General features: G+C 35.4%; 2 protein-coding genes and 2 long non-coding RNA genes across 9 annotated transcripts in view; 2 read left to right on the top strand and 2 right to left on the bottom strand.

Moving 5' to 3' along the window:
• Positions 1 to 3,876: 3,876 nt before the first annotated feature.
• On the bottom strand, positions 3,877 to 10,627 carry LOC110384729 (uncharacterized). 5 transcript variants are annotated; one of them, XM_021348404.3, is made up of 5 exons: positions 10,464 to 10,627; positions 9,358 to 9,431; positions 6,685 to 8,142; positions 5,503 to 6,192; positions 3,877 to 5,227 (listed from the first exon to the last, which is right to left on the bottom strand). In XM_021348404.3, the coding sequence occupies exons 2-5, from the start codon at positions 9,422 to 9,424 to the stop codon at positions 3,963 to 3,965; spliced, it is 3,480 nt and encodes a 1,159-aa protein (XP_021204079.2). In that variant the 5' UTR covers positions 9,425 to 9,431; positions 10,464 to 10,627; the 3' UTR covers positions 3,877 to 3,962. The 5 variants fall into 5 exon arrangements, with proteins under 5 accessions (XP_021204079.2, XP_021204076.2, XP_021204078.2 ...); XM_021348401.3 differs by having other exon boundaries at positions 10,280 to 10,476; XM_021348403.3 differs by having other exon boundaries at positions 10,276 to 10,469.
• A 950-nt stretch (positions 10,628 to 11,577) lies between these two features.
• The window catches only part of LOC101742887 (endothelin-converting enzyme homolog), a 63,291-nt gene continuing 49,404 nt past the window's right edge, over positions 11,578 to 25,464 (bottom strand). For both annotated transcript variants that reach the window (XM_004926765.5, XM_038020845.2), the window contains 10 exons: positions 24,651 to 24,723; positions 24,166 to 24,486; positions 23,239 to 23,336; positions 22,601 to 22,764; positions 21,558 to 21,740; positions 19,654 to 19,815; positions 18,749 to 18,938; positions 16,630 to 16,760; positions 15,294 to 15,433; positions 11,578 to 14,101 (listed from right to left, as the gene is read on the bottom strand). In XM_004926765.5, the coding sequence (XP_004926822.2) occupies positions 13,925 to 14,101; positions 15,294 to 15,433; positions 16,630 to 16,760; positions 18,749 to 18,938; positions 19,654 to 19,815; positions 21,558 to 21,740; positions 22,601 to 22,764; positions 23,239 to 23,336; positions 24,166 to 24,486; positions 24,651 to 24,723 (1,639 nt within the window). In that variant the 3' untranslated portion in view covers positions 11,578 to 13,924. The remainder of the gene's footprint in view (positions 14,102 to 15,293; positions 15,434 to 16,629; positions 16,761 to 18,748; positions 18,939 to 19,653; positions 19,816 to 21,557; positions 21,741 to 22,600; positions 22,765 to 23,238; positions 23,337 to 24,165; positions 24,487 to 24,650; positions 24,724 to 25,464) is intronic.
• Positions 16,711 to 19,258, top strand: LOC134201534 (uncharacterized). The gene is made up of 2 exons (XR_009976882.1): positions 16,711 to 16,961; positions 18,351 to 19,258. It is a non-coding gene; the product is annotated as an uncharacterized LOC134201534 (long non-coding RNA).
• Positions 23,210 to 24,785, top strand: LOC134201533 (uncharacterized). The gene is made up of 2 exons (XR_009976881.1): positions 23,210 to 24,147; positions 24,546 to 24,785. It is a non-coding gene; the product is annotated as an uncharacterized LOC134201533 (long non-coding RNA).

Below are 25,464 nucleotides of genomic sequence, written 5' to 3'. Positions count from 1 at the left end.
TGCACGTCGAACTCTTCGTCGCATTCGACGAGTTCATCCGGAGAAAAACTAAATATATTGGGTAAACCTAATGTAACCGTAAAACAACTAGTCTATATAAAAATGAATTGCTGATCGTTATTAGTCTCGCTAAAACTCGAGAACGGCTGGACCGATTTGGCTAATTTTGGTCTTGAATGATTTGTGGAAGTCCAGAGAAGGTTTAAAAGGTAAATACATATGAAAATGCTCGGAATTAAATAAAAATAACAATTTTATTTTTTCTTTGATGTGTTCCTCGTCGGGCGGATTCCTTTTGTTTGTTTTAAGTTTATTATATACAAAAGGTTAGGTCTTTTATTTATCTTTTGAGGCACTACGAAGTCTGCCGGGTAAGCTAGTAATTATTAAATATCCAACATTTTGTTAATAACCTGCATATAAAGCTACTTTCATCATAGCCAGACGAAAGAATCTTTAGTATCAAATCGCTTAGTTTATACAATGAAAACTCTATATGTCCGGTATCTCTAACAGGATTAGCGAACGCCTCCGTGCTAAACGGGGCGGGACCTTGGGCCCTTTACAATTTGACTTCTAGCACGAAAATCGATCGATAAACCTTCAGTTATTGTATATAAATTCAAGGTAGTTTTTTGGTATGCCAATAGATAATCATGAAACAGTTAGAATTCTACGCGATTTATTTTACGAGGTTACGCATGAGCAGTGTTCTTCGTTTGTCGATACCATACTTTTTATTTATATAGGTACATAGGGAATTACAAAGATTGATATAACTGACATAACGTCTTGCCCTGTTTTTTCGAAGTCAAACTTTTTTTTAATTGCCTACATGGGTGGATGAGCTCACAACTCACCTGGTGTTAAGTGGTTACTGGAGCCTATAGACATCAACGTAAATGCCGCCACTCACCTTGAGATATGAGTTCTAAGGTTTCAGTATAGTTACAACAGCTGCCCCACCCTTCAAACCGAAACGCATCACTGCTTCACGGTAGAAATAGGCAGGGTGGTGGTACCTACCCGTGCGGACTCATAAGAGGTCCTACCGCCAGTAATTACGCAAATTATAATTTTGCGGGTTTCATTTTTATTACACGATATTATTCCTTCACCGTGGAAGTCAATCGTGAACATTTGTTGAGTACGTATTTCATTAGAAAAATTGGTACCCACCAGCGGGATTCGAACACCGGTGCATCGTTAGATACGGCTGCGCCGGACGTCATATCCTTTAGGCCACGACGACTTAAACTTCTAATGCGACTTCCAACAAGGTTGCGTTAAACGATTAACGCTACTATGGAATAGAATGAGACAGAGCGAGACTGAATGCGTGCAGGATTGGATTTCGTACTATAAAATTATAGTATTTGTACTACAATTTCATGCTTCGTACTATATATTATCCATACCTAACGATAGTACGAACAAATACTATAATTTTAATACCTTGCCTCTATGACTAATAGTATTTAAATACCATTCAGTGCTAATCCAACATTAAATAAAAGTTCATTAATATGTAAGCACACACAGGTCACACAGGCGAATCACACACCACAGGCCATTTAAAGAAATAGCAAATTTGCCGGTGGTTGCACGCGCACCGTTTTTTTCGACCGTGGTTTGTGCTTGCCAAACCCCAGAAGCAACACGAAATGAATACCTACTGTTGTTCTTATTAAAACGTAAAGCTGTCAAAAACATTACGTCACATTCATGAACATTCAGGTTTAATTGTTTTTATATAATTCATTTATTTGATTCCAGAAATCATTAGTTCATGTTCTAGCAATCAAACGCTGTTTGTTGTTGGGACTTTTTGGCGGGAACAAGAGTAGAATATTAATACATATTGTTTTAATTTGTTAATTTTATGTTTCTTCGGCTTTTAAGTTATAACGTGACTTATTAACTAAGTACCTATTTGACATTTGTGAAAATGCACAATTGTGGGAAAACAATTGTTTTTTTTTTTAAGGAAGGAGTAATAGTAGTCAAGAACCCTTTCCATTTACTGCGAAGATCCGGTGAGAAGCTTAATGGGCTGATGTATCAGTAAGGTTGCACGCCGAATTCTGTGCCAAGTTCGACGCGTACGTACCATGCGTCTAGTAATAAGTTTTTTTTTTTTTTTCATTGCTTACATGAGTGGACGAGCTCACAGCCCACCTGGTGTTAAGTGGTTACTGGAGCCCATAGACATCTACAACGTAAATGCGCCACCCATCTTGAGATATAAGTTCTAAGTTCTCAATTATAGTTACAACGGCTGCCCCGCCCTTCAAACCGAAACGCATTACTGCTTCACGGCAGAAATAGGCAGGGTGGTGGTACCTACCCGTGCGGACTCACAAGAGGTCCTACCACCAGTAATTACGCAAATTATAATTTTGCGGGTTTCATTTTTATTACACGATGTTATTCCTTCACCGTGGAAATCAATCGTGAACATCTGTTGAGTACGTATTTCATTAGAAAAATTGGTACCCGCCTGAGATTCGAACATCGGTGCATCGCTCAACACGAATGCACCGGACGTCTTATCCGTTAGGCCACGACGACTTCAAAAGTGCTAGTGGATCGGAAGGATCTATCCTCATTTATGTTGGACACGCTATTTTTTTTATTCCCCTTGTAGGCAGACGAGCACACGGCCCACCTGATGGTGAGTCCTCTATGCGTTCTCAAGCCTTTCAATTATGATGAAACTTGTTTTTTTTATTGCTTAGTTGGGTGGACGAGCTCACAGCCCATCTGGTGTTAAGTGGTTACTGGAGCCCATAGACATCTACAACGTAAATGCGCCACCCATGTTAAAATATAAGTTCCATTACCACCAGTTCACCAGTAATTACGCAAAGTATAATTTTGCGGGTTTTTTATTTTTATTACACGGTGTTATTCCTTCACAGTGGAAGTCGATCGTGAACATTTGTTACGTACGTATTTCATTAGAAAAATTGGTACCCGCCTGCGGGATTCGAACACCGTTGCATCGCTAGATACGAATGCACCGGTCACCGGACGTCTTATCCTTTAGGACACGACGGCTTTTGCTTCTGCGGCGAAGTATTCAGTGAAATCTCAAGTTTCAATCTCATATCTCATTATGGGCTCCTCACATTGCCACTTCACCCAAGGTGAGCCATTCATTTATATGCCCTTACATCAATTGACAAAATGTATCTTAGACATCATCGAGATAATATAATTTTTATGACTTCTAGATGGATGAGCAATAATTTAAAGTCTATTATAATTACGGACGTATGTGCATTACATTCTCTTTTTTGTTAATGCTATTTGAATTTTCTTTGCAATTTAGTAAACCTGTTTTACGTAAATGTTTTATAGATACCGTACAAAATTAAAAAAATTGCAGATGTCCATGGCCGCCGGTGACCATTTAACATCACGTGGGCCGTGAGTCCATCGACCAATCTAAGCAATAAAAAAAAAGATAAATAATACTAATTTTAGAAAAAGAAAGCGAATTCATTTGTTAACTACCCTGAAGATTAAATTTATAAACATGACGTCATAAAAAGAGAGGGTAGTTTAAAAAGTGCTATTTTTGAGGGTAGATCCACATAGGCACAGCGCCGGATTTTCTCATTGGGACGCAATTCCGATCCGGTGGTAGATTCTGAGAAACACTGCTCTTGTTAGGGCTAGTGTTAGCAAATTCCCACAGTAGTAGCATTAGCTGGAATAGGCCCTTAGGCTACCACCAATACTAATATAACAATAAATAAAAACAAAATGATGTTTTAAAATACTAGTATTTAACAAAGATTTTTCGCGTCCTGAATATATTCTAAAACGTGACAGCGCCACCTTCATCTTGTACGGTCAACAAAAAACACATTTTTAAATATCATTTATTCCACTATCACTAATACTTAGCATAATAAATAATGTTATATGTTACAATGAAAAATAGACCAGAGAACTTACAAATTATTCACAGTATTATTGCCTTTCTTTCCTGTGCCATAAATTTTCTGGCACAAAGCTTGGAACTTCCAAGTGGCCAGTTCAGGGTTATCCTGCTTCACCAGACTACGGTACTGCGAACGGATTTCAGACATTTTTCTAGAACAATCTAGTGGACTACGTTTCATAATTTCCGAAGCCTCCTTCCACAAATACGAGCGCACATATTTCGGGTGTTTAAACTTATCAAGATTACTCAAATACCACTCTAACAGCTGTTCTACATCTGTTTCGGACCAAGGACTCTCCGTATAGTCTAAATTACTTTTCACTTCTATCTCTGTAACCAAATTAATTGCGATCTCTTTAGCGATTATCTCTTTTAAAATTTCAATGAACTGCGCGTTTTCCTCCGTTATATAATCGTCATTATATGCCTGTTTCAAATAATTTATCTTGCTGATGATCTTCGGGACGGGTTCAGAAACGTGATTGGCCAATTCCGTCCATAGGAAGCGTTTGTCGAATTTCGGATTTGAAAAATCTTCAATGTACTGCAAATAATAGTTCAACGCCTTCGTCACTTTGTCAGCCGGTATGGAGACGTCGTTATAAACTCTATTCTTTACAAATTTCGGCTTCAATTTGATTAATTTCTCAAGTAGATCAGAGAGAGGATCTTTTGTCCTATCACTCTTGTTCTTCAGATATCTATTCTTGAGTTTAGCCAGCATTTTCTTGCATATTATTGGACGTCGGTCTAGCTTCTTGCCAATATCCCGCCACATATCTTTAGTATTGATCTCTTTTCCTTTGTTCGATCGGATATAATTTATGTACAATATTAGCAAACGCCTCTTGGACTTCTTCGTCCACTTCTTTATTGTTTTAGGCGTGTCTTGTATGGCTGGTTGTGAATCGGTGTCATCCAATATAGCTTGAATGTCTATGGCTATTGAAATCATTTCAGAGTTCTCTTGCATTGGTTCAGTTACATCCATAGGTTCGGTAGTTTCTTGTTCTTGCATAATGTTTTCTTCTTCTTCTTGGGCAATGTTTTCTTCTTCTTGGGCAATGTTTTCTTCTTCTTGGGCAATGTTTTCTTCTTCTTGTGCAATGTCTTCTTCTTCTTGGGCAATGCTTTCTTCTTCTTGGGCAATGCTTTCTTCTTCTTGTGCATTTTCACCGTTTTCAGAGTTTTCTTGTATCATCATTTGAGAATTTTCAATATCTGATATATCAGCTCCTTCAGGTAAGACTATGATACATTCGTAGTCTTCGTCTGCAAATAATTTGAATATTAATTTGTATATGAGAATGTAATAATAACTCTCTAAAAAAAATATTATACTTCCCAATTTGGACAAAAACTCGAGATTTTTGAAGAAATGAATTTACAATTATTTATTTTAAGGGTTATCGAATTTTCATAAAAAATATGCGTTTTCTTTTTATTGAAATATAATACAAATTGCACATGGAAATCATATCATAGCAATTTAATGAGCACAAAATTGTATATCTCGTGACCTTAAATTACTTTTTTTTTCTACATACCTTCATGATTATCATCAACCTCCATTTCACCCTCGCGATTCGAATTATAAATATCTTCGAACATCTTAAAGTATTTCCATGAGATTTTCACATTGGGATTCCTGGAAATTTGGGTCTTGAGTTTCCTGTATGACTTTCTCAGTTCTAAGAATTTATCCTTACAAGAGTTTGTAGTCTTATCTATTTCTGCAGCAATGGGACGCCAATGACTAGCATCATCAATGTTATTGGTGATGTCATGGAAATTCTTCGAAAAGAAATTTATAAGCGATTTTATCTCTTTCGGCGACCAATCTTCGGTGTCCGAGTTATTTTTGCCATTTTTTAGTTTAGTTTTCAATGCTCTATAACCAAATACTTTCTTGCAAAGTGTGTAATATGGCCACATTATTGGCATTTCTGGCTTACTTATTTCCCTTTGTACGTATGCTGTGTAAACTTGTTTTAGATTTCGGAATCTGTGTGCGCACTGCGTAGCAGTAATGCCGAGCCGCGGTGCCAGAACGTTCCATAAGGTGTTCTTGTTTTTATTCGTCGTCTTTTGAAATTTAATCTTGTTCTTGAGGTAGTATCCCAGAATCTTAAATGCTTTTGATTCTCCTAAATGCTTCGATTTTTTTGTATTAATCTCATCATTTGATTCATAATCGGTTCCGTTCGTGTCTTTTTCTATGCTTGCTTGCTTTTTATCTGTAAAATTTATGTCAATAGACTTTAAATAATTTTTACATTATGGTTCCTAACAACGAGAATTTATGTGTGCAATTCAGCTTTTCAAGTATTCTTAAATCTTGCAAGGGATACAAAATTTAAAATTAGCTAGCTTAACTATCTAATTCATAAATTAACACAAAGCCAAAATGAAAATGAAGTAACTGTGGCCTAAAAGATAACACAATCGGGGTATAGTGCATAAAGAGATAAAACTTGTTGATACAAGTTCAGGAATAAGTTCTATCTCAAAAGGTGTATGAGTATGAGAACTGGTGCTATTCTGAGCCCATACGGGTAAGGACCGCTACCTTCCTATTTCTTACATTTCAATTTAAAGGGTGGCACAAATACGATATACTGAATGCTTCAATCTGATGTCTAAGGATTAAATCTGATCATCACCAAACAGCGGAACGTGAAGGCGATATCACGGTTTTTTTTTTTTTTTTCAAAAAACAATACACTAACCATGGCTTATATTATTATCAGTTTTCTCATAACCCTCCAGCAGTTTAGTGTCCATTCCGTAAGCAAAGATCCTATCAAACAGCTCTATATACCTCCAATCTATCTGCATATCTGGATTTTCTTTTTTATCTTCCAAAATAATTTTATACAAAGTCACAAGTTCTTGCCATTTTCTTTTAACACTACCCACTTTCCTTTTCAAGTTTTTAGCTATGACTCCGAAGCAAACAAAATGACATATTGGATCTTTGAATATCTCTGTATTGTCATATATGAATTGTACTATTTCATCGACCTCTTCTGACTTGTAAATCTCAAATGTGTCCGAATCGTTTTTGGTTTTTCTAATTTCACATTCAATATCTTTACATATAACATAGTCTAATAGTATTTCTAGAGGTTTTCGACTGGATAGGTCATAGTTATCTTCATATTTTATGTAATGTTCCTTCTTGAGATCCAGAACTTTCTTTTTACATAGATCAGCTGGTTTGTCCAACAATCTGCTGATTTCGTTCCACAGAAAGCCTTTTGGTATCTTCGGATCTTGAAAATCATCAAAACAATCATATTGATGTTTTATCAAAACAACTTTCTCAGTTTCAAACCAAATGTTGTGATGTTGTGTTAATGTTTCATTACTTGTGTTTGAATCATCAGAAAATGGATATTTCCTACGAAATTCAATGTCGTCTTTAAATATTTTGTCATATAATGCCATATAGGGCCAATTGAATTCAACAATACCCTGCATTTTCTTCTCTAATAAACCAATGTAGTGCTGTTTGTAATTCATGAAACGTTTCTGCCAAAAAACTCCATCATCTTCACCTAATTGCATTGCTATATTGTCCCAAAGACTCCTAGTATAATGTTCTTGTTGAAACTGTTTTTTATATTTTAAATACAATTGTAGCATTTTTTCCACTTTCTGTTCAGGTTTGTTGGTGGTCAACTTTTTTAAAACTAGACTACTATCTTCAACCCGAGTTGGCTGTGGCCTAACCTTTTCTTCTTGACTTAATATTGAATGTATTTCTGGGTCATCACCAAATGCTTGATGACATAAATCTATGATTTCCATAGACATTCCTTGCTGAGTTCTTGTTCGGCACACTTGAACATAGGAATCCTTTAGAAATTTAAGCTTGCGGTCACATGATATCGGAGTCTTGTTGAAGATCATGGTCTTGCAAGCTATAGTCCAAAGATGGATTCTCTTTGTAGACCCTGTGACGAAAGCTTGCTTATTATCATTGTAGAAGACAAGAAGTCGTTGAATTTCTTCATCTGTCCAGTTTTCTAATGGAAAAGTCAATTTGTTTGATTGACTTATTTCAAAATGAGTTTCATCAAAATGAACTTCAGTGGCGTATGGGTTGATATTTTGTAAATCTATACCAGAATTTTCTATACTCTCAACTGTTGTTAGAATACTTTGTTCGGTGCCTCCGTTTTCTGCAAAATTAATAATATTTTAATTATCACATATCCTCAAAAATTACAAATACAAGGACAATTTAAGAGTTTAATTATAAGCGTGAATCATAACGTACAGGAATAAATAAATAGGCGAATCCCAAGAATAATAGGTACACCATATTTCATAATTCCTTAGAATTTGTAGGACTGGTGGTAGGTCCTCTTGTGAGCCCGCGCGGGTGGGTACCATCACCCTGCCTATTTCTGCCGTGAAGCAGTAATGCGTTTCGGTTTGAAGGGCGGGGCAGTCGTTGTAACTATACTTGATGAGACCTTAGAACTTATATCTCATGGTGGGTGGCGCATTTACGTTCAAGATGTCTATGGGCTCCAGTAACCACTTAGCACCGGGTGTGCTGTGAGCTCGTCCACACATCTAAGCAATAAGAAAATAATAAAAATTTGGTGAAATAAGTGCTGTTGGTATAGCATGCACAATGCATAACTATTACAAGTCAAAACATTTTTAAATCAGAAATGATTATGTAAAAATGCCAGAAAATAATGAGTAGGCACTGTTTCCGTGAGTCACCCATTATTTATGAGTAATTTCTTTGCAATATTTGCGAAAAAACACTTCAATCGATTTTTGGAGAATTCTTGATATAATTATATATTGGCCCTAGAACATATCCACCATGCTATCCTTCATGGAGTTGAACGTGTTAAATAATAACAAATCTGTTGGTTTTATTTGCTATCAAAAAGTTTAGTCACATGTAATGTAACATGAGTAAAGTAACAAAAGCAAAACTGTGCATTATTATAAAGCAGAATACCGTAGTAGGCAAACAGTGCATTCATGCCATACACTTATATACTGTGGGCTTTACAGACAGTTGTATCTGCAGAGCTTATAAGGTGGAAAAACAAGAGTCACTCATTCACCACTCTAGTGTACTAGAGTAACCGTCAGCAACCCAAAGTAGTTGGCTGACTTCATTGATTAGCTGATATAGTGCTAATCAATTAACTTAACTGGACATAGTTTGTTGAGAGCATCACATTTACTGTTTACTAACTGTGTACACATTTAGAAGTTTTAATATTCTCTGGGCGACAGTAAAGTTTGGTTCAACTTGTTACCACCGGCTAATGAAAATGAACTTCTCGACTACATTATGCTTATAACATGATAATAATTGTCAAGACGGAATTGTAATATGCTTAAGCTGTTCTGCTAAAACTTACCATCAACATAAAACAATAGTATTTCTCCATTGTTTTGTACTTCAGTCTTTATTACAACTTGCTCCATATTTTATCTGAAAATAAATTCGCATTTTGAAAATTAAAACGGAGTTGTTCTACAGAGTTACTTGTTGTTAGCATAATTATTCATTTTATTCTTTTTTGTAGTCTTAAATAAACTTTATTATGGAATAGAATTCCAGTATGGAACCACAGCAACAAGGTATGAATAAGTTTACCCAAACCCTGAATACCAATAATCTTGAAGTAAAGAACAATGATATTGCCTCCAACAGAATTTATCTATCGTCAGTAATATAGTACTGAGGGTCACCAACTACAGAGCTACTCAAAGATCCAATTTTGTTGGTTCGTTCATGTAGAGCAATAGATTAATATGATTTTTATAGTTGCTGGTTATGGGTCCAAATAAGTTTGAAAATGGTGACACACCTTGTTAATTTCAATGTGAACTAATTTAGTGCATTGCTTGGAAAGTTAAAAAAAGATTGAATTTATAAATCAAGATTTAGAAAATTGCAAAGCAACTTTATGTAAGTAACTAAGGTAATACGTACGTTTATTTGTTTTTTTTTTAAATAATTAACTATGTAGACATCTTCAAAGTACATGAGTATTTTTATTTTTATTACCTTATGTTACTGGGGTTGTAGGATGTCTACAAAGTACACAACGTTTAAAACGCTCTGACAATTTTGCTTTGCAAATTGTTAAAAAGAAAACTAAAAACTACAAAATAAATGATCTATTGCTCGTGTTCATTTTTCTTGTATAAAATTAAATTAAAATTACACATAAAAATTAAAACTTTATCACTGGCATTTGTTTAGCATTTTTGCCCTATCATTGACTCTCGGCCGAAGACGTAAATCGAAATACCAATTACACATAACTCACTTACGAATTCAAAATTTAAGTCAATTGATTAAGTCAAATGACATTTGTAGTCTACAATTAATATTTCAGCATAGGTTTTTTTTGTTTAGAAACCACAACACATTTCAGATTCACTGTGACTGAGATGAGAATTAAGCATTGAGAGCGCATTAATGCGCTATTTCCGCCATTTTGATTTTCGAACCCACCTTTTCAGCAATAATGTCGCTAAACTTAGGCATGTCCTACACTGTCAGCTTCGCGGAGGCAATATTTTTAACACTTTTATACATAGAGTTAATAATTTAACTTGTTGTAGGTACTTATTAACTCCATGCACTTTTATCAGTTGTTATATTATAGGTGTCATGAATGACTGATGTCAGATTGATGTTACCAAATTAGAAACAAATCGATCTTAAAGTCAATTAAATATACACAATTAAAACGGCTGAGTATCTCAAAGATGTGTTTGTTAAGAATGCTTTAGCCCTATGTTGTAAAGAAATTTGTAATATTTACGAAGACACAGTATTTTAAGAAACCGTTACGAAACACACAACTTCGCCGATGCCGAAAATGCACCCTTGAGGAATTAATATCATGTCATGGATGTAAGCGATAAAAAAAAATGTGGTCGTAAATTGAACTATCCGTAAAAAAAACTTTGAACCTGTTTTTCTCAGACTATGTTTTGATGAAATTTGGTTGACCACATACTAAAAATATATGATCATAAGCTTTTCGAAAATAAAGTGCGGATCTATGGTCGTTCTCTTCGAACCCGTCGCTCGCGACGAAGGGCTCGACTAGTAAATTAACCCACAGACACAGCCCACTGAGTTTCTCGTCGGATCTTCTCAGTGGGTCGCGTTTCCGATCCGATGGTAGATTCTGCGAAGCACTGCTCTTGCTAGAGCTAGTGTTAGCAACAATGTCAGGTTTGAGCCCCGTGAGCTCACCTCCTAGTTCGGTGAATCTAGAATAATAACGTAGAAAATTGTCCAAATCACGAAAAAAATAGTAGTCCGTTGGAGCAAGGTCTGGCGAATACGAAGGGTACCGAATGGTTTCTAATTGCAGTTCCAGTAGAGTTAAAACATCATTGGTTAAAACAGTTTCTCGTGCTGTATGAGGTCTCGCGTTATCATGGAGCAATAATGGTGAAGATCGATTCATGGATCGGGGCTGTACCGTTTAAAAAAGTTTCAAAAATCTCAAACCATGAAGGTTCTTTGTCAATTCGAAGTACCTATTACAATAAAAGGGCAATTTGATACTTTTAACCCCTATTGTTTTTGTCATTTGCAAATAACAAAACACTTTTGAATACGATGAAAACAAACTTTATTCACATTTAAACAGCACAAATAAACATTATTCAGTCAAAAAATTGTATGGATAAATTAAATATTAAATAATATGTACTTACATAAAACATAACATTGTTACAAAATATATTCTATGATATTATTAAGCATAATACTGGTAAACTTCTCTATTGTATAGAGATTTTGAAAATTATCTTATAATACTGAACATTAATTTAAAAAAAAATACATTTCATATTTTAAAATTTGGCTTGACCGAAGTTGTATCGTTAAAATTAATGTGTATATTTGTATTCCATTAGCTATTTATAATGTATTACACTTGGAAATGGAAAATTAAATATAATATGTAAGGTCAATGAGTGCTATTTTAGAAATCAACTTAATATTTTATGCAATTATAGCAGTTACCAAAGGAAACTACGCTGGATAATAATTGATTTCAAATAACCACAACATCTATATAAATTTAAACATTCACAAGCAATAATCTTTAAACAAATATACAGCTAACATTATGCACTAAATACGATAATATGTACCTACTGTACTATATAATTTCCTTAAGTGGTAGGTACTATAGCAAAGTAGTGTTTACTTTAAAAGTTTATATTAAGTAATGCAGGGACATGAATGTGATGAATTACGAGTTTTTATTGGGATATATGAACAAGGGAATTGTGGACACCAAATTTATTGTCACTTTTAAGTCTGTTAGCCTATTAAGAATTGAATTAAGTTATTAAAAAGATACAGTTTACTTCGAATAAGTTTTAAATGAAAACTCATACGATGATGTAAAACTTTAAAGTAAAGCAACATTTAGATAAACGACGATTTGAAAATATGTAAATGTCTAAAACAATTCTTAAATATTGCATTCAGCAATTTTTTTACTTGTAGGATAAAGGTAAACTTTAAGAAAAATATTATTTGTATCAGAGCTTATTTAAGAAAACCAATTCATTGATTAGCTTGCTGGTCCCTTAATGCATTCTAGTTTACTCCATATAAATTATTAATTTTAAAAACTCATATTTGATCTTCGCAATCCATAAATTAAAATCTACATGATTGATCCACATTAAGCAAATACCGACAAAAACACCCTTACATCGATTAATGCATAGTCTTAAAACCAAATGTAAATAAATTGAAAATGACCAGCACTTTGTCAATGATTTAAAACACACGTTTTAAACATACATTGACGACCTTTAAAAATAATGGCACTACAACTAAATCGAACTAAATTAAGTACACAATAACTAGGGTACGTTTAACTACATACTACGGTTAAAATTTATGAGAAAAAAAACAGCATTAACCTCAATAAAATTTACTAAATGACAATTAAATAACCGGCCCTTGAATTTCTGAAGTTAATCATGAATTAAGTATCTTGGCACATCAATGGACTCTTGAACATTAATATTAATTATGTGATCTAAATTATGTGAAATTCGACTAATCTACTTAACAATATTTTTAAAGCAAACTTGGGCGACTATCTTTCACAAAAATAAAGTATATATTTAATTCTCTCAGCCAATACAAATTGTAGTTTAAATTTACAATTGCAATTAATGTTATAAAGTTTGTAACGTGAGAACTCTGGACAAAACAGTGCAGCAGATGGAGATTGTGGTAGCTGTCATTTGTTGATTTGCATCTATCTATAACATCTAACCAACATAAAGTTTATTTTTTTCAATTACATAGTTACGATACAATGCGTTACTTGCGTCATAAACAATAAATAATGGTAATACAATCACCAGTAAGTTCTAATAATACGCAAATCACATACAATTGTGTCAACATTGTTCATCCTTATTCGGGAATTGTAATAACAAATTCTTATATCTATTAGTATTAATAGGACATATATACGCTTGATACATTAGTTGAAAGGCATAAAATATAAGTTTGAACGTAACATACACTTTAGCAAATTAATCAATTTACTATACTGAACTTAAAAATATGTACTAAAACTTCTATGAACAAAAGCAAATGTTGCAATCCAATACAATTAATTTTATATTCGAATACTTTCCAGTTTTCGTCGTTGAAAAATATATTATACCAAAGTGCACACTTTCCGTCTGTACCGATCAATACACTCTGATGATTTTTTAAACGAGTACTATGCCATATCGACTTCGTGTACATCAAGAAACCAACCGGTTAGGTACCAGTCGTAGTGTGTACGTACGGCCTAATTTTCTATTCAATTCTGTCACTGTCAATGCAACCAGCACTTTGTTAAAATGGCGCTATGATCGATATACATAGAACTGTCAAACAAGCTCGAAACTAAACCGATTTTAAATTAATTACCAAACTTCACATTTATGTGTTGGATTCATTTTCGAACCAATTGGACAGTGAAATTCGTCGGAGAACTCCTTTAGGTTTGCTATTGGTCCTATAACTCGATATTTGGCAACTGTATGATCGTCCTTCTCAATTTGCATTTTCGTTGATTCTTTAGTCATTGCCGAGCACCATACCTGAAAATTATTAAAATCACGTCACTTGCAAAGTAAACTTTATTGTTTCCTTTTATAACAATATCTGAACCCTTACACATTTTTCGTTTCCTTTTAACGTCATTATATGTAATTACGTCACACTTTTCGAATGTGTAATTGAATATTTATCACATCTAATATTAAAAAATCAAAATATTGCATAAAACTGTTGGCTAGAAATGTTCGATTTTTTTTATTGCTTAGATCGGTGGACGAGCCCACGGCCCTCCTAGTGAGTGTTAAGTGGTTACTGGAGCCCATAGACATTTACAACGTAAATGAGCCACCCACCTTGAGATATAAGTTCTAAGGTGTCAAGTATAGTTACAACGAATTCATTCTATTAGGAATGATCTTGGAAACCGAAGCTGGCGACAGTACTTTACGATACAATACATTACATACGATACAATACTTTACGAGGAGTCGCTGCTAGATTTGTAGTCATCGGTAACGACTCAAGAACAAATCGACTACCTACTCATTATCAAATCGAGCCCGATTTACTTTAGTACCTACGTAAAAAAAATGTTTATATGCGTAGTTTATTTAAAATAATTTATGCATTAAACTTAGTACATAAAAAGTACACAACGAATAATTCATCCACGAGGCCCTTTCCTTCTTTTCGCATTAAACACAAAAAAAAATAATGATCTCGACAAAATTAAATTATAATCTATACTAATATTATAAAGAGAAAAGATTTGTTTGTTTATTTGTATTGAATAGGCTCCGAAACTACTGAACCGATTTGAAAAATTCTTTCACTGTTTGGAAGCTACACTATACCAGAGTGACATAGGTTATATTCTTTTTTTTTGTGATCCTTACTGAAACACCAATAATGTAACCCAAGGAGTAAAAAAATTATAATAATAAATAAAATAACGTCAAATATCGTTTACAGGGAAGCTCCAACTCAATAAACTCAATTGCTCTTGTTTTGTATGTATGACCTTTTTACGAAAATTAGAAAAATAGTAATAAAATAGCAAAAAAAAAATATGGAAATGAAATTAGAAGTTCAAAACTATCCTTACAATTTTCTATCTTTAAAAACCTGACGCAAATATAAGGGTTAATGTGTGTGTATTATAATAGAGACCCGAGCGAAACCGGAGCGGGTCGCTATATTTTATAATGTTGCAAGCTATTAATAAAAAGGTACCTGTGCAAAAGAAATAAAGAAAAGTTGTCTATCGTTGTATTTCAGTCCCGGCAGTGTTAGGTTAACTGATGCTTTCTTGGTGTAGTCCAGGTAAGCGTGGAATGACGCTTTGAGGCCACCGTTGTCGGCTATGTTCTCCCCTGTAAGAAAAAAGCATTTATTCTTTGTTCATCGTTATGAAACGTTGAAATCAATTAAGTGTATAATCTATGGTTGAAATCATGACTAGCCGACCATTTGATATGGACTTTATGGACTTTTTGGCGGGAACGCGAAGAGTGTAGTTGTGTGATTTGTTTTATTTTGTCTATTTAGTGTTCCTTCAGGTTTAAATGTGTAATAGCGCTAGTTTATTAACTGTTTAACATCTGTGAAAGTGCGCAAATGTGGGAAAATGAAACAAAGCCGCTGGACGTAACTTCCCGGGATGCTCCAAAAAGTCCACTGAAAAAATCTCAGTAAATGACCACCATTTTACTGAGATTATATTTCATCCCATGTCATCTCACCTCACTTCACTTAATTTCATTCCAGTTGATTAATGTCTCAAATTAATCATCTTCATTTCATTTTACTCCATGTTATCATTTTTCATAAAAATAAGAATATAAATTAAAATAAGACATGACCTAAAGGTTTTAGTTGCCAGGTCATAAAATCCGTTTAAAAAAAATCCATTTGATATTGACACTTTTGAATTTTTACCCGAGTTTTTTTTTCCTCGTCTAATCGTTGGTAGGCTCAGGGGCTATTTCGACTACGCGCGGATTTGGAATGGCGACCAACTGAGAAGATCCAACGAGAAACTCAGTGGGCTGTGTCTGTAGTTTAGGTTACACATCGAACCGTTTTTCGACGTGTTCGGCTAGAACGGTTACCTACCAGCCCTTGGAATGACTAAAAGCACAGAGAGTAGATCTGAAGGATCCATAATAACGTGCTTAAGGCGACGGCCATTTTATGTCGTTCGATCTTCTATCTGTCAAAATCGACAAGTATTTCATAGTCTCAAAAAAGTTTTTAATCTCGTATTATGTATGTACACTTTTTTATAATAATAATTTAAATAAACATCAAACAATAAAGACCACAGTTTATTGTTTCATTTTAGCATTTTCATAACTTAATATTGATTGTATTGATTGATTAATATTGGTGATTAATATGAGGTATTGACCTTCTTAATTAAAAAATAAATAGTCTTTTTTATCGTTTATATGCAATCTATATACATTAGAAATTGTGATATTTATTATAACTATTAGATTACTACGAACCACGTCCTATAACTTTTCTAGTTACGTCTTTAACATAATTTATAATTAAATCGAAATACCTAATGTTTGTTTCCCGTTTAGATGATGTCCGTCCATTGTATATTTCGAATATTGTTCTCGAATGCATTCGGCGCGTTTTTTGAATTTCGCAATCGTCGCGTCGTTCCACCACTGGTTCAAGTTGCCAAATCTGTAATAATCGATAAGTATATAAATCTACAGTGGTTTTTACGGATGTTCCGTTATAAATGCTGAACAATGCATCCGATTGACTTGAAACTTGGTATCCATGTAGAAAATACATGTACTTAATGGATTGGCTAATATTTATACGAGTGTTGGACTCCCTACACCAGTTGCGGGGGCGTTAATGACGAGAATCTTTGTAGAGGTGAGAAATAATAATGTTAATTTTAAAGGCCCAGTGAAGCGGACGGGCACAGCTAGTGACTAATCATTTTACTGGTCGAAATACACGAGCGGAGGCATTCACATTGCGATACCTATGAACTCTGGTAACAAGTAGACACCAATGTGCTTATAGTAGAATTATTTTTTTCGTGCAGTTTGGGTCATAAAAAATCGGAGCGGTGAAGCGAGTATTTCGCTCTCTTCCACTCACGAGCCTTATAGACGGGCATAGTGATGCCCATTATTATTGGCGATAAGCGTTATCGATAGTGTATTTAGTTTTATCATTTTGTGGGTTAGTGATAAAAAAGAAAGAAAAAATCACTAATCGAACACTTACACCACATATCGCCGCAGTAAGTTAACGTGAACGGCAGAAATATAACTTTTCGGGATCTATTCTCATTTCAGTGAAATTTTTTAACACATTGTTGATAATAACACGTGCTTATGCTGGTATATTTTTGCCAACAAGCAAAATGTTTTAATAAATTCTGCCGTTTTGGTACAAAGCAAAGGAGTAGCCATTGTGTCACTAACGAAATTCAGAGAGCGAATGCACAAAACCACATTTCTCTTCGACATATGTACTATAATTTGCAGGTAAGTACAACAAATGACTCATAACATAACAATGTCTCACCACCCTTCGTATACCGCCCCCCCGCCGTGTACCTGCCTTCGATGACTCATTTGTTTTTATTGATAATTGCGTTGCGCCCGCGCAACATGCTCACCGCCCTAGCCGGGCTATGTTTTATGACCCAAATTGCACTGACAAAATAATTCTACTATACTTAGTGCGAGTTTTTTAACGTTCTCGATAACGTAAAAGTTAACCCAATTTTGTATGCACTTGGAACAGCGCCCCTAGCGGCAAACGTACGCAAACGATCCCGTTCCATACAAATATGAGCTAACTTTTACGCTATCGAGAACGTTAAAAAACTCGCAGTAAGCACACAAGTTGTTTTATTCGTGAATGTGTATGTACATATTAAATTCCTATTTTATTATACTAAAATAAAAAAATTGTATCTGTATACGTGATTCGAACACAAACGAACGCACACAGTGGCATCGCTCGATACGAATGTACCGAACGTCTTATCCGTTAAGCCTTGTTCGGACTAGGAGTTCGGAGTATTTTAGTCGAGTACCGAGTAATTTAGTGGCTAAACTACTCGCTACTCGCCCGAAAAAATAGAACAAAATAGATTGACTTGACTAAATTATTAACTAACTTACTCGACTAAATTTTTGGTGCTCAGACACATTTAGCTACTAAATTACTCGGTACTCGACTAAAATACTCGCCTAGTCCGAACAAGGCTTTAGAGCCCGTTCACACATGGTCTCCGTTTTACAGGTCCGTTTTGTCGAATACGCTTTTTTTCATCGATGGAGCATGGGGTTGTATGAGCGACTTCACATGTGGTACAGTATTCAGTATACAGTAAAAAAAAACGATCCGGTAAATTACGACATTCCGTTTTGTCATCAAATGTTGGATAAACAGAATACGTATCCGTCATGTTTCCGTACAATTATACAATAACCATTATACTAATGTGTGTATATATTTGAGGAGAAATAAGTCATCGCAAGGTTTTAAGGCTTCGGCAGCCTCGAAGAACTAAACCTCTTCCAAAAGCACCGGAAGGGCGTGGGACCCCAATACGTTTATTTTCCCAAGAACACCTCATGAGGCCACGACCCTCAGCCTTGAGGATTATCGGCCGAAGGAGGATGTAATAGCAAGTTCACCTGTCGTATTCTCTTCCTTGATCGTCAAAGGCGTGGGTCAGCTCGTGTCCCATGACGACCCCCATGGCCCCGTAGTTCACGCACTTCGGGTTGTCCCCATCATAGAAAGGCAACTGCAGGATCCCGGCCGGAAACACTATTTGGTTCTTCGTGGGAGTGTAGTAAGCGTTTACCGTTGACGGAGTCATTCCTGTGTGATCCAAAGGATTTTGTTAAAGTATTGCTGGTGATAGGACGTCGAGTCCGCACGGGTAGGTACCACCACCCTCCCTATTTCTGCCGTGAAGCAGTAATGCATTTCGGTTTGAAGGGCGAGGCAGCCGTTGTAACTATAGGTACTTGAGACCTTAGAACTTATATCATATTATAGATGTCTATGATCTGGCAACCGCTGTAACTATATTGAGACCTTAGATCACAAGGTGGGTGGCGGCATTTAGATTATAGATGTCTATGGTCTCTTGTAGATGCATAAAAAATAAATAAATGAATAAAATGTAAAAAATGGCACACGTGGACTTTGTCATTTTTATTAATCGAGTCCGGTGTTGTGCTGGATCCGGAGATACGCGATCGTAGTCATAATTGTTTCTTTGCACGATTTGTCCTAAGCACCAAATTGAGGGTAGAAAGAGGCAGGATGGTGGTAGGTACATATTGAGCATACAAAACATTTAAACAGCTTACATTTACAATTGAATCAATATTTCAATGATTCTATATACACATATGCACTTGTTTCTGAAATAAATCATTTTCATTCATCTTTTCATTTCAATACGCCCAGCAAAAGCCGGTAGGTGTTCTCCGTACCTTGACACGCCATCCAGTCTCCAGAGTATCCTATTAGGACTGAAAGTGAGAAATTTCAAAGAGTCGCGATTTCAATTAGGAATTAGTCTTACCCCATTTTGATTTGTTGACAGGTTTATCCAGTTTTAATAGGTCGTTCTTAAGCGAATACATGTTGTAAGCTATGTTATTTTCGAAGTATTCGTTTGGCTTAACGACCAACTCTTCATATTGCTTGTTCAGTTCGTCTTTGTGGAGAATGTAGTCCGGGAAACCTGAATAAAATATATCTATACTTAATATTACCAGATGATAACTGAGCTTTGCTCGGTTTTTTTCTGATAACGCCATCTTGTTGTGTCTTTAAAGCGGTTAGTTGCCCTCAATTAAGAAAAGTAGTATTATTATTCGCCAATAGATGTCGGGAAGAGTTGATTATTGAAAACACGAATAAAACAACATTTTGTGAAAATAAATCGTAGCTAGATCGATTTATCGCCCCCGAAATTCCCTGTATACTAAATTTTATGAAAATCGTTGGAGCCGTTTCCGAGATTCAGATTATAACTAGTCAGGTCATAAGTACTGTCACACAATAAAAACTTTTCTTTTAGAATGTTGGCCACAAAAAAGTGTATTGAATTCGAATTTCGAACTGTTCATGAAAATAAAAATGTATACTTTTAGAATTTTACTCATTTTTACAATATGGAGTGGACGCTTAAAGTAGACCGTGTTGCAGTTATTGCGTTGCATCGTTGCGGTTACACGCCAATTCAAATTTTTAACATACTGAAAAATTTGAATATAACCAAAAGATTCGTTTATCGTACCATCAAACGATACAATGAAGACTCTAGTGTAGATGACAGGTCAAGAAGTGGTCGCCCTCGGTCTGTTAGGACTCCAGCAGTGATAAAAGCTGTGAAGGCGCAAATTCAAAGAAATCCCAAACGTAAGCCATTTAAGCAATAAAAAAAAAACTTGGCTTCTAAATGTTGGAACAATATTCCTCCACCTATCCGGCACCAAAGAACGCTAAGTTCTTTTAGAGCAAATTTAAAAGTATATCTTCTGAATATGCAAATTAAATTCGAAAATATCAATTTTAACTATTCCGTACTATAATTGTGTATTTCAATTGTATTTTTTTATAATTTAATGTATGTATTTCATTGTTTTTATTGTTGTTGTTGTAGTAGTTGTTGTTGTTATTATTCTAAGCTCAGACAGTGATTGGTCGGTCTAATGCTGGTGTGCACGTCCCTACGCAGGTGCCGGCGGAAGATCAGCGCCGCAGTACCGATTATCTCGGTACTGTTAGGCATTGCTGAGCCGGTAACCCTTTCCAAGCGTCGTTATGTTTGAAGTTCTTTAGGCGCGTTATGAAAAATTGATGAGAGTGAAATTTTACAATGCGCGCGCACCGTGACACAAAATTAACAGAATGAAGCTGCCAACTAAATCGCTCATTACAATACGACCGACGTAACTTGGCGAGTCTGAATATAGCCGCAGGTGAACTTTCCGAATCGTACCGAGAATTACCGAATTTATACGATTTCAAGAAAAGGGATGTCCAATATGCGTGTTTGAGGACGTTGTTTAATCGATTTTTTTTTCAAATTGATTAAAATTTAAATAAAAAAAAAAAAATTTAATAAAAATAAAGAATAACTTCTTACGCGCGTACATAAGTACACGCACCCTTTTCTTTTTCTTTTAATTTTTGTTTCATTTTTTGTAACTTTGGAATAAATGTTTATTATTATTTATTTATATTTATATCTTATTAATTACATAATATTTAAAAAAAAAGATATTAAATATACAATTTTTAAAAAACACTATATAAAAATAGATTGCCGGTGATGGCGGTGTCTACGACACAAGCCACCAGTGGTTAGGACTCCAGAGTGAGAAACCTCCTCACAATGCGTGCAGTATCGAGGATTTATTATTATTATTATTTAGGTTTATGCTCGTGTGTTCTCATTACCCTTCAAACAGACATTACCGATCATATCAGTTATAGCGTCAGCCTTCGTCTCGGCCGCTTTCCTCGTCTCGGTGTCCATCCAGTCCAAATTCCTCAGGTTCTCCTTGAAAGCGTTACGGATGTTATCAATCATTATTTCTCCCTGGGTCTTCGCTTCGCCGTGGAAGACTTCGCGGACGAACATGGCTCCAACCGCGAAACCTTGAAACATACATTTGAAAATATATCAATGTTTAAATTGAGACCTGAAATCACTCGCCCCTTTTTTTAAGGGATTTTATGACCTGCTAACTAAGACCTTTAGGTGATGTCTTATTTTAATTTATATTCTTATTTTTATGAAAAACTAGCTGACCACACAGACTTCGTATTGCCTCAATCGATAGATAAAAGACCTAAACTTTTGTATAAAATAAACTTAAAACAAACAAAAGGAATCCGTCCGACGGGGTACACATCGAAAGAAAAACAAAATTGTTATTTTTATTTAAATCCGAGCATTTTAATATTTATCTACCTCTTAAACCTTCTCTGGACTTCCACAAATAATTCAAGACCAAAATTAGCCAAATCGGTCCAACCGTTCTCGAGTTATTAGCGAGACTAACGAACAGCAATTTATTTTTATATTAATAGATGATAGATGATAATATGGAGTGAAATGAAGATGATTGTGATTAATTTGAGATATTAATCAACTGGGATGAAATTAAATGAAATGAAATGAGATGATATGGGATAAAATATAATCTCAGTAATATGGTGGTCATTTACTAAGATTTTTTCAGTGGACTTTTTGGAGGATCCCGAGAAGTTACGTCCAGCGGCTTTGTTTCATTTTCCCACATTAGTGCACTATCACAGATATGAAAAAGTTAATAAACCACCGCTATTACACATTTAAAGCTGAAGATACACTAAATAGACAAAATAAAGCAAATCACATAACTTCATTCCTCGCGTTCCCGCCAAAAAGTCTCTCACTTGCCCCTTATTTCGACATTGGCACAGAGTAACGGTGTTTTGACCCGTACGAAATAAACGTGCGATGAAAAACTTACCAATAGCATTGTTAGTGTCAGTGACGCAGTATCTCCAAGACTCTTCGGTGCCTTCAGATCCGAAAAGCGCCTTCCTAAGAATCTTGGTGGCGTCCCGAAAAGGCTTCGATAAATAAGTGGAGAGAGATCTTGAAACTTGCCACATCATGTAACTGGTTATCGTTCTGAAAGAACAAATAATTTCTCGATTAGAAAAGATATAATATGTAATTCCATCCCATGTGACATCCCACGAACCAATGAGATATCAGATAACGCACGCATAACATTGGCACCAATTGTCAAATTTTGAATTAATACACGAAGAAAAAAGATGGACGCGTCAATTTACCTATGTTTGTAAAATAATTAAAAACAATATAATTAGTATTTGAAGAAGTAAACGCATTTATTCATTTTCCAGGCCACCTCAAGACACCTCTAAGAACTAGACGCAACAATACTTTTAGTTTTAATTATAGCCCGTTGGGGTGTCTACAGTCTCACAGTTTTCTTGGGTTCTCAAGGCATTTTTAAATCGATTTTTAAAGTTTTATTATATCCTCTATCGGGGTCTTAGAATGTATCGATTCTGATTCTGATATCCAAGCTCTGTGGCTCAAGATTTTTTTATCTTTTGAATTCATAGAATTCCATACCTCTGGTCTTCTTCAGTTTTATTGTACTTTTGTATGATCCTCGTCAAATTCTTGAAGTAGTCTGGCGCGTAAACGACAATTCTCTGCGTATCTGGAATCTGAAGTGATTCAAACGTGTTAATGAATGAATGAATGATTTATTTTATTTCAGACAACAATAAGTCCATATGTGTACATAGTATCATTGAAACATACTTAAAATTAACAAAACCAATCAAATAAAAAAGATACATTTCTTAAAAGTAGTTATCAGTTGAATACATTTCAAATATTCCATTCCACTGATACTTACTTCGAACCAACCATTATTATTATTATTATTGTTTAGTCCGCAAGTGAACCATGGTACAATGGTTCAAGTACCGACAGTCATAACGGTCTGTTAATGCCTTCAGGATGCTGTTAGGGCTGACCCGGACCCGGCCAATCAGGGATGTGCATCTTTTCCGCATGGTCGTAAAGAAACAGTCGACTCGTGCCTCGGCGAACATTCCCGACGCGCTACAGAACCGAGGCAGCCCCAAAAACCCCCTGAACGCATTGTTGTATTGGACGCGTAAGGCGTTAATGTAAATTATTGATTCGAATCATAAATTTCGTATTCATATCTATTTTAATTGTCAAAGAAATATTAACACCCTAAACTATTTTTTTGGGATTGCTGGTTGTCCGGAGACCTTTCCAGTTTGAACAGGACAGGTGGACGAGCAAGGCCTCAGCCGGGAGAGGTGGGATTAGCTGTCAACCGCCGAGCGCCTCCGTAGGAAACCTAACAATTCAAGAGCAACAGCTTCGCGAATGAATCTACTACCGGATCGGAATCGCGACCCGCTGAGAAGATCCGGCGAGAAACTCAGCGGGCTGGCAGCTGCTCCGCGAATGAATCTACTACCGCGGTCTCTAAAATAGGTATTAAAATATACTCACAGTACGATTGACAAGCTTAAATGCATCATTAAAAAACTGGGTCCAATTCAAGAAAGACACTTCCTTCTGCCACTGCCTTATTGTATAAGGATTATACATTCCTTCTTCATCTCTTCTGTCTTCAGAGGGCGTAGTAATATTAGCTAAATCTGTTTCGAACTGAATGACCTTGCTCATTTGGGCACGAGCCTCGGATTTGTTTGCGCCTAAGAGGACACAGATCCTAGTCATAAAATCTAGATATGCGTCTAGGACCTTCTTATGGGCGGTTTTGTTCAGGTAGTTGTCTCGTGTTGGTAGATTAAGACCTCCTTGGTCAAGCTGTAATGAAAGAGTTTACCGATATATATACTTCGCAAAAATCAACTCATTTGTTACAGTAAAGGTTGGAATCAAATAACAATAACAAAAATATAACAGAAGCAAGTTACTTGATTAGATTTAGTCAATCAAATACCACGTTAATTAATTTCAAACCAACTTACAACGATGACGTGTTTGGATGAGTTTCTGTCGTCCTCAGACACGGCCCAGTTGAAGAGGCCTCCCAGGTTGTATCTGAAATTGAAACAAAATCATATTATTATAAACAGAGTAAACAATTTATCTTTGTTATTAAAGATGCGTTTTATTTCGTATTAGCATAAACAGTTCGATCTTTTTAATTGAACTTCATTTATGTTCAACCCATTCTAATAGTTGAAGAAGATTTTTTGTTAGGATATTTTTATCAAATTTTAAACTTTAAATGACTCCCCTGTAAAGTTGCAAAAATGTCGCTTAAACCAAATAAATAGCCTTTCACGCCTCGATATGATACATTACCGGGTTTTGATACAAAAAAACCCTTGTTAGTCCATGAATTTTACACTGAAGTCACGTATGTCAACAAAATGATACTCCTACTTCTGTGTTATGCAAACCGCCTAATTTAATTACTGTTCATGATAATGCCTATACGCATCTTGAAGTTCAACCACAAAAACCTTAATTAGATAGATTTTACTAGTGGTAGGACCTCTTGTGAGTCCGCGCGGGTAGGTAGCACCGCGCTGCCTATATCTACTGTGAAGCAGTGATGCGTTTTGGTTTGAAGGGTGGGGTAGCCGTCGTAACTATACTTGAGACCTTAGAACTTATATCTCAAGGTGGGCGGCGCATTTACGTTGAAGATGTCAGGTTCCAGTGACCACTTAACACCAGGTGGGCTGTGAGCTCGTCCACCCATCTAGCAATAAAAAAAAGATAGAAACCTTGTAAGATTAGAGTTTGAAGCCAAGTCATTAGTGTTGATTCATA

Source organism: Bombyx mori, chromosome 27, assembly GCF_030269925.1.
Source record: "Bombyx mori chromosome 27, ASM3026992v2".
Taxonomy (NCBI): Eukaryota; Metazoa; Arthropoda; class Insecta; order Lepidoptera; family Bombycidae; genus Bombyx; species Bombyx mori.
Note: the sequence above shows the minus strand (reverse complement) of the source record. Positions and strands in the feature narration are given on the sequence as shown.

Excerpts from the sequence above, each read along its gene's own strand:
- LOC110384729 (XM_021348404.3), bottom strand. The coding sequence starts at position 9,424 with ATGGAGCAAGTTGTAATAAAGACTGAAGTACAAAACAATGGAGAAATA. Across the intron at positions 8,143-9,357 it reads ACTATTGTTTTATGTTGATG|AAAACGGAGGCACCGAACAA; the intron begins GTAAGTTTTAGC and ends TTAATTTTGCAG. Across the intron at positions 6,193-6,684 it reads TGATAATAATATAAGCCATG|ATAAAAAGCAAGCAAGCATA; the intron begins GTTAGTGTATTG and ends TAAATTTTACAG.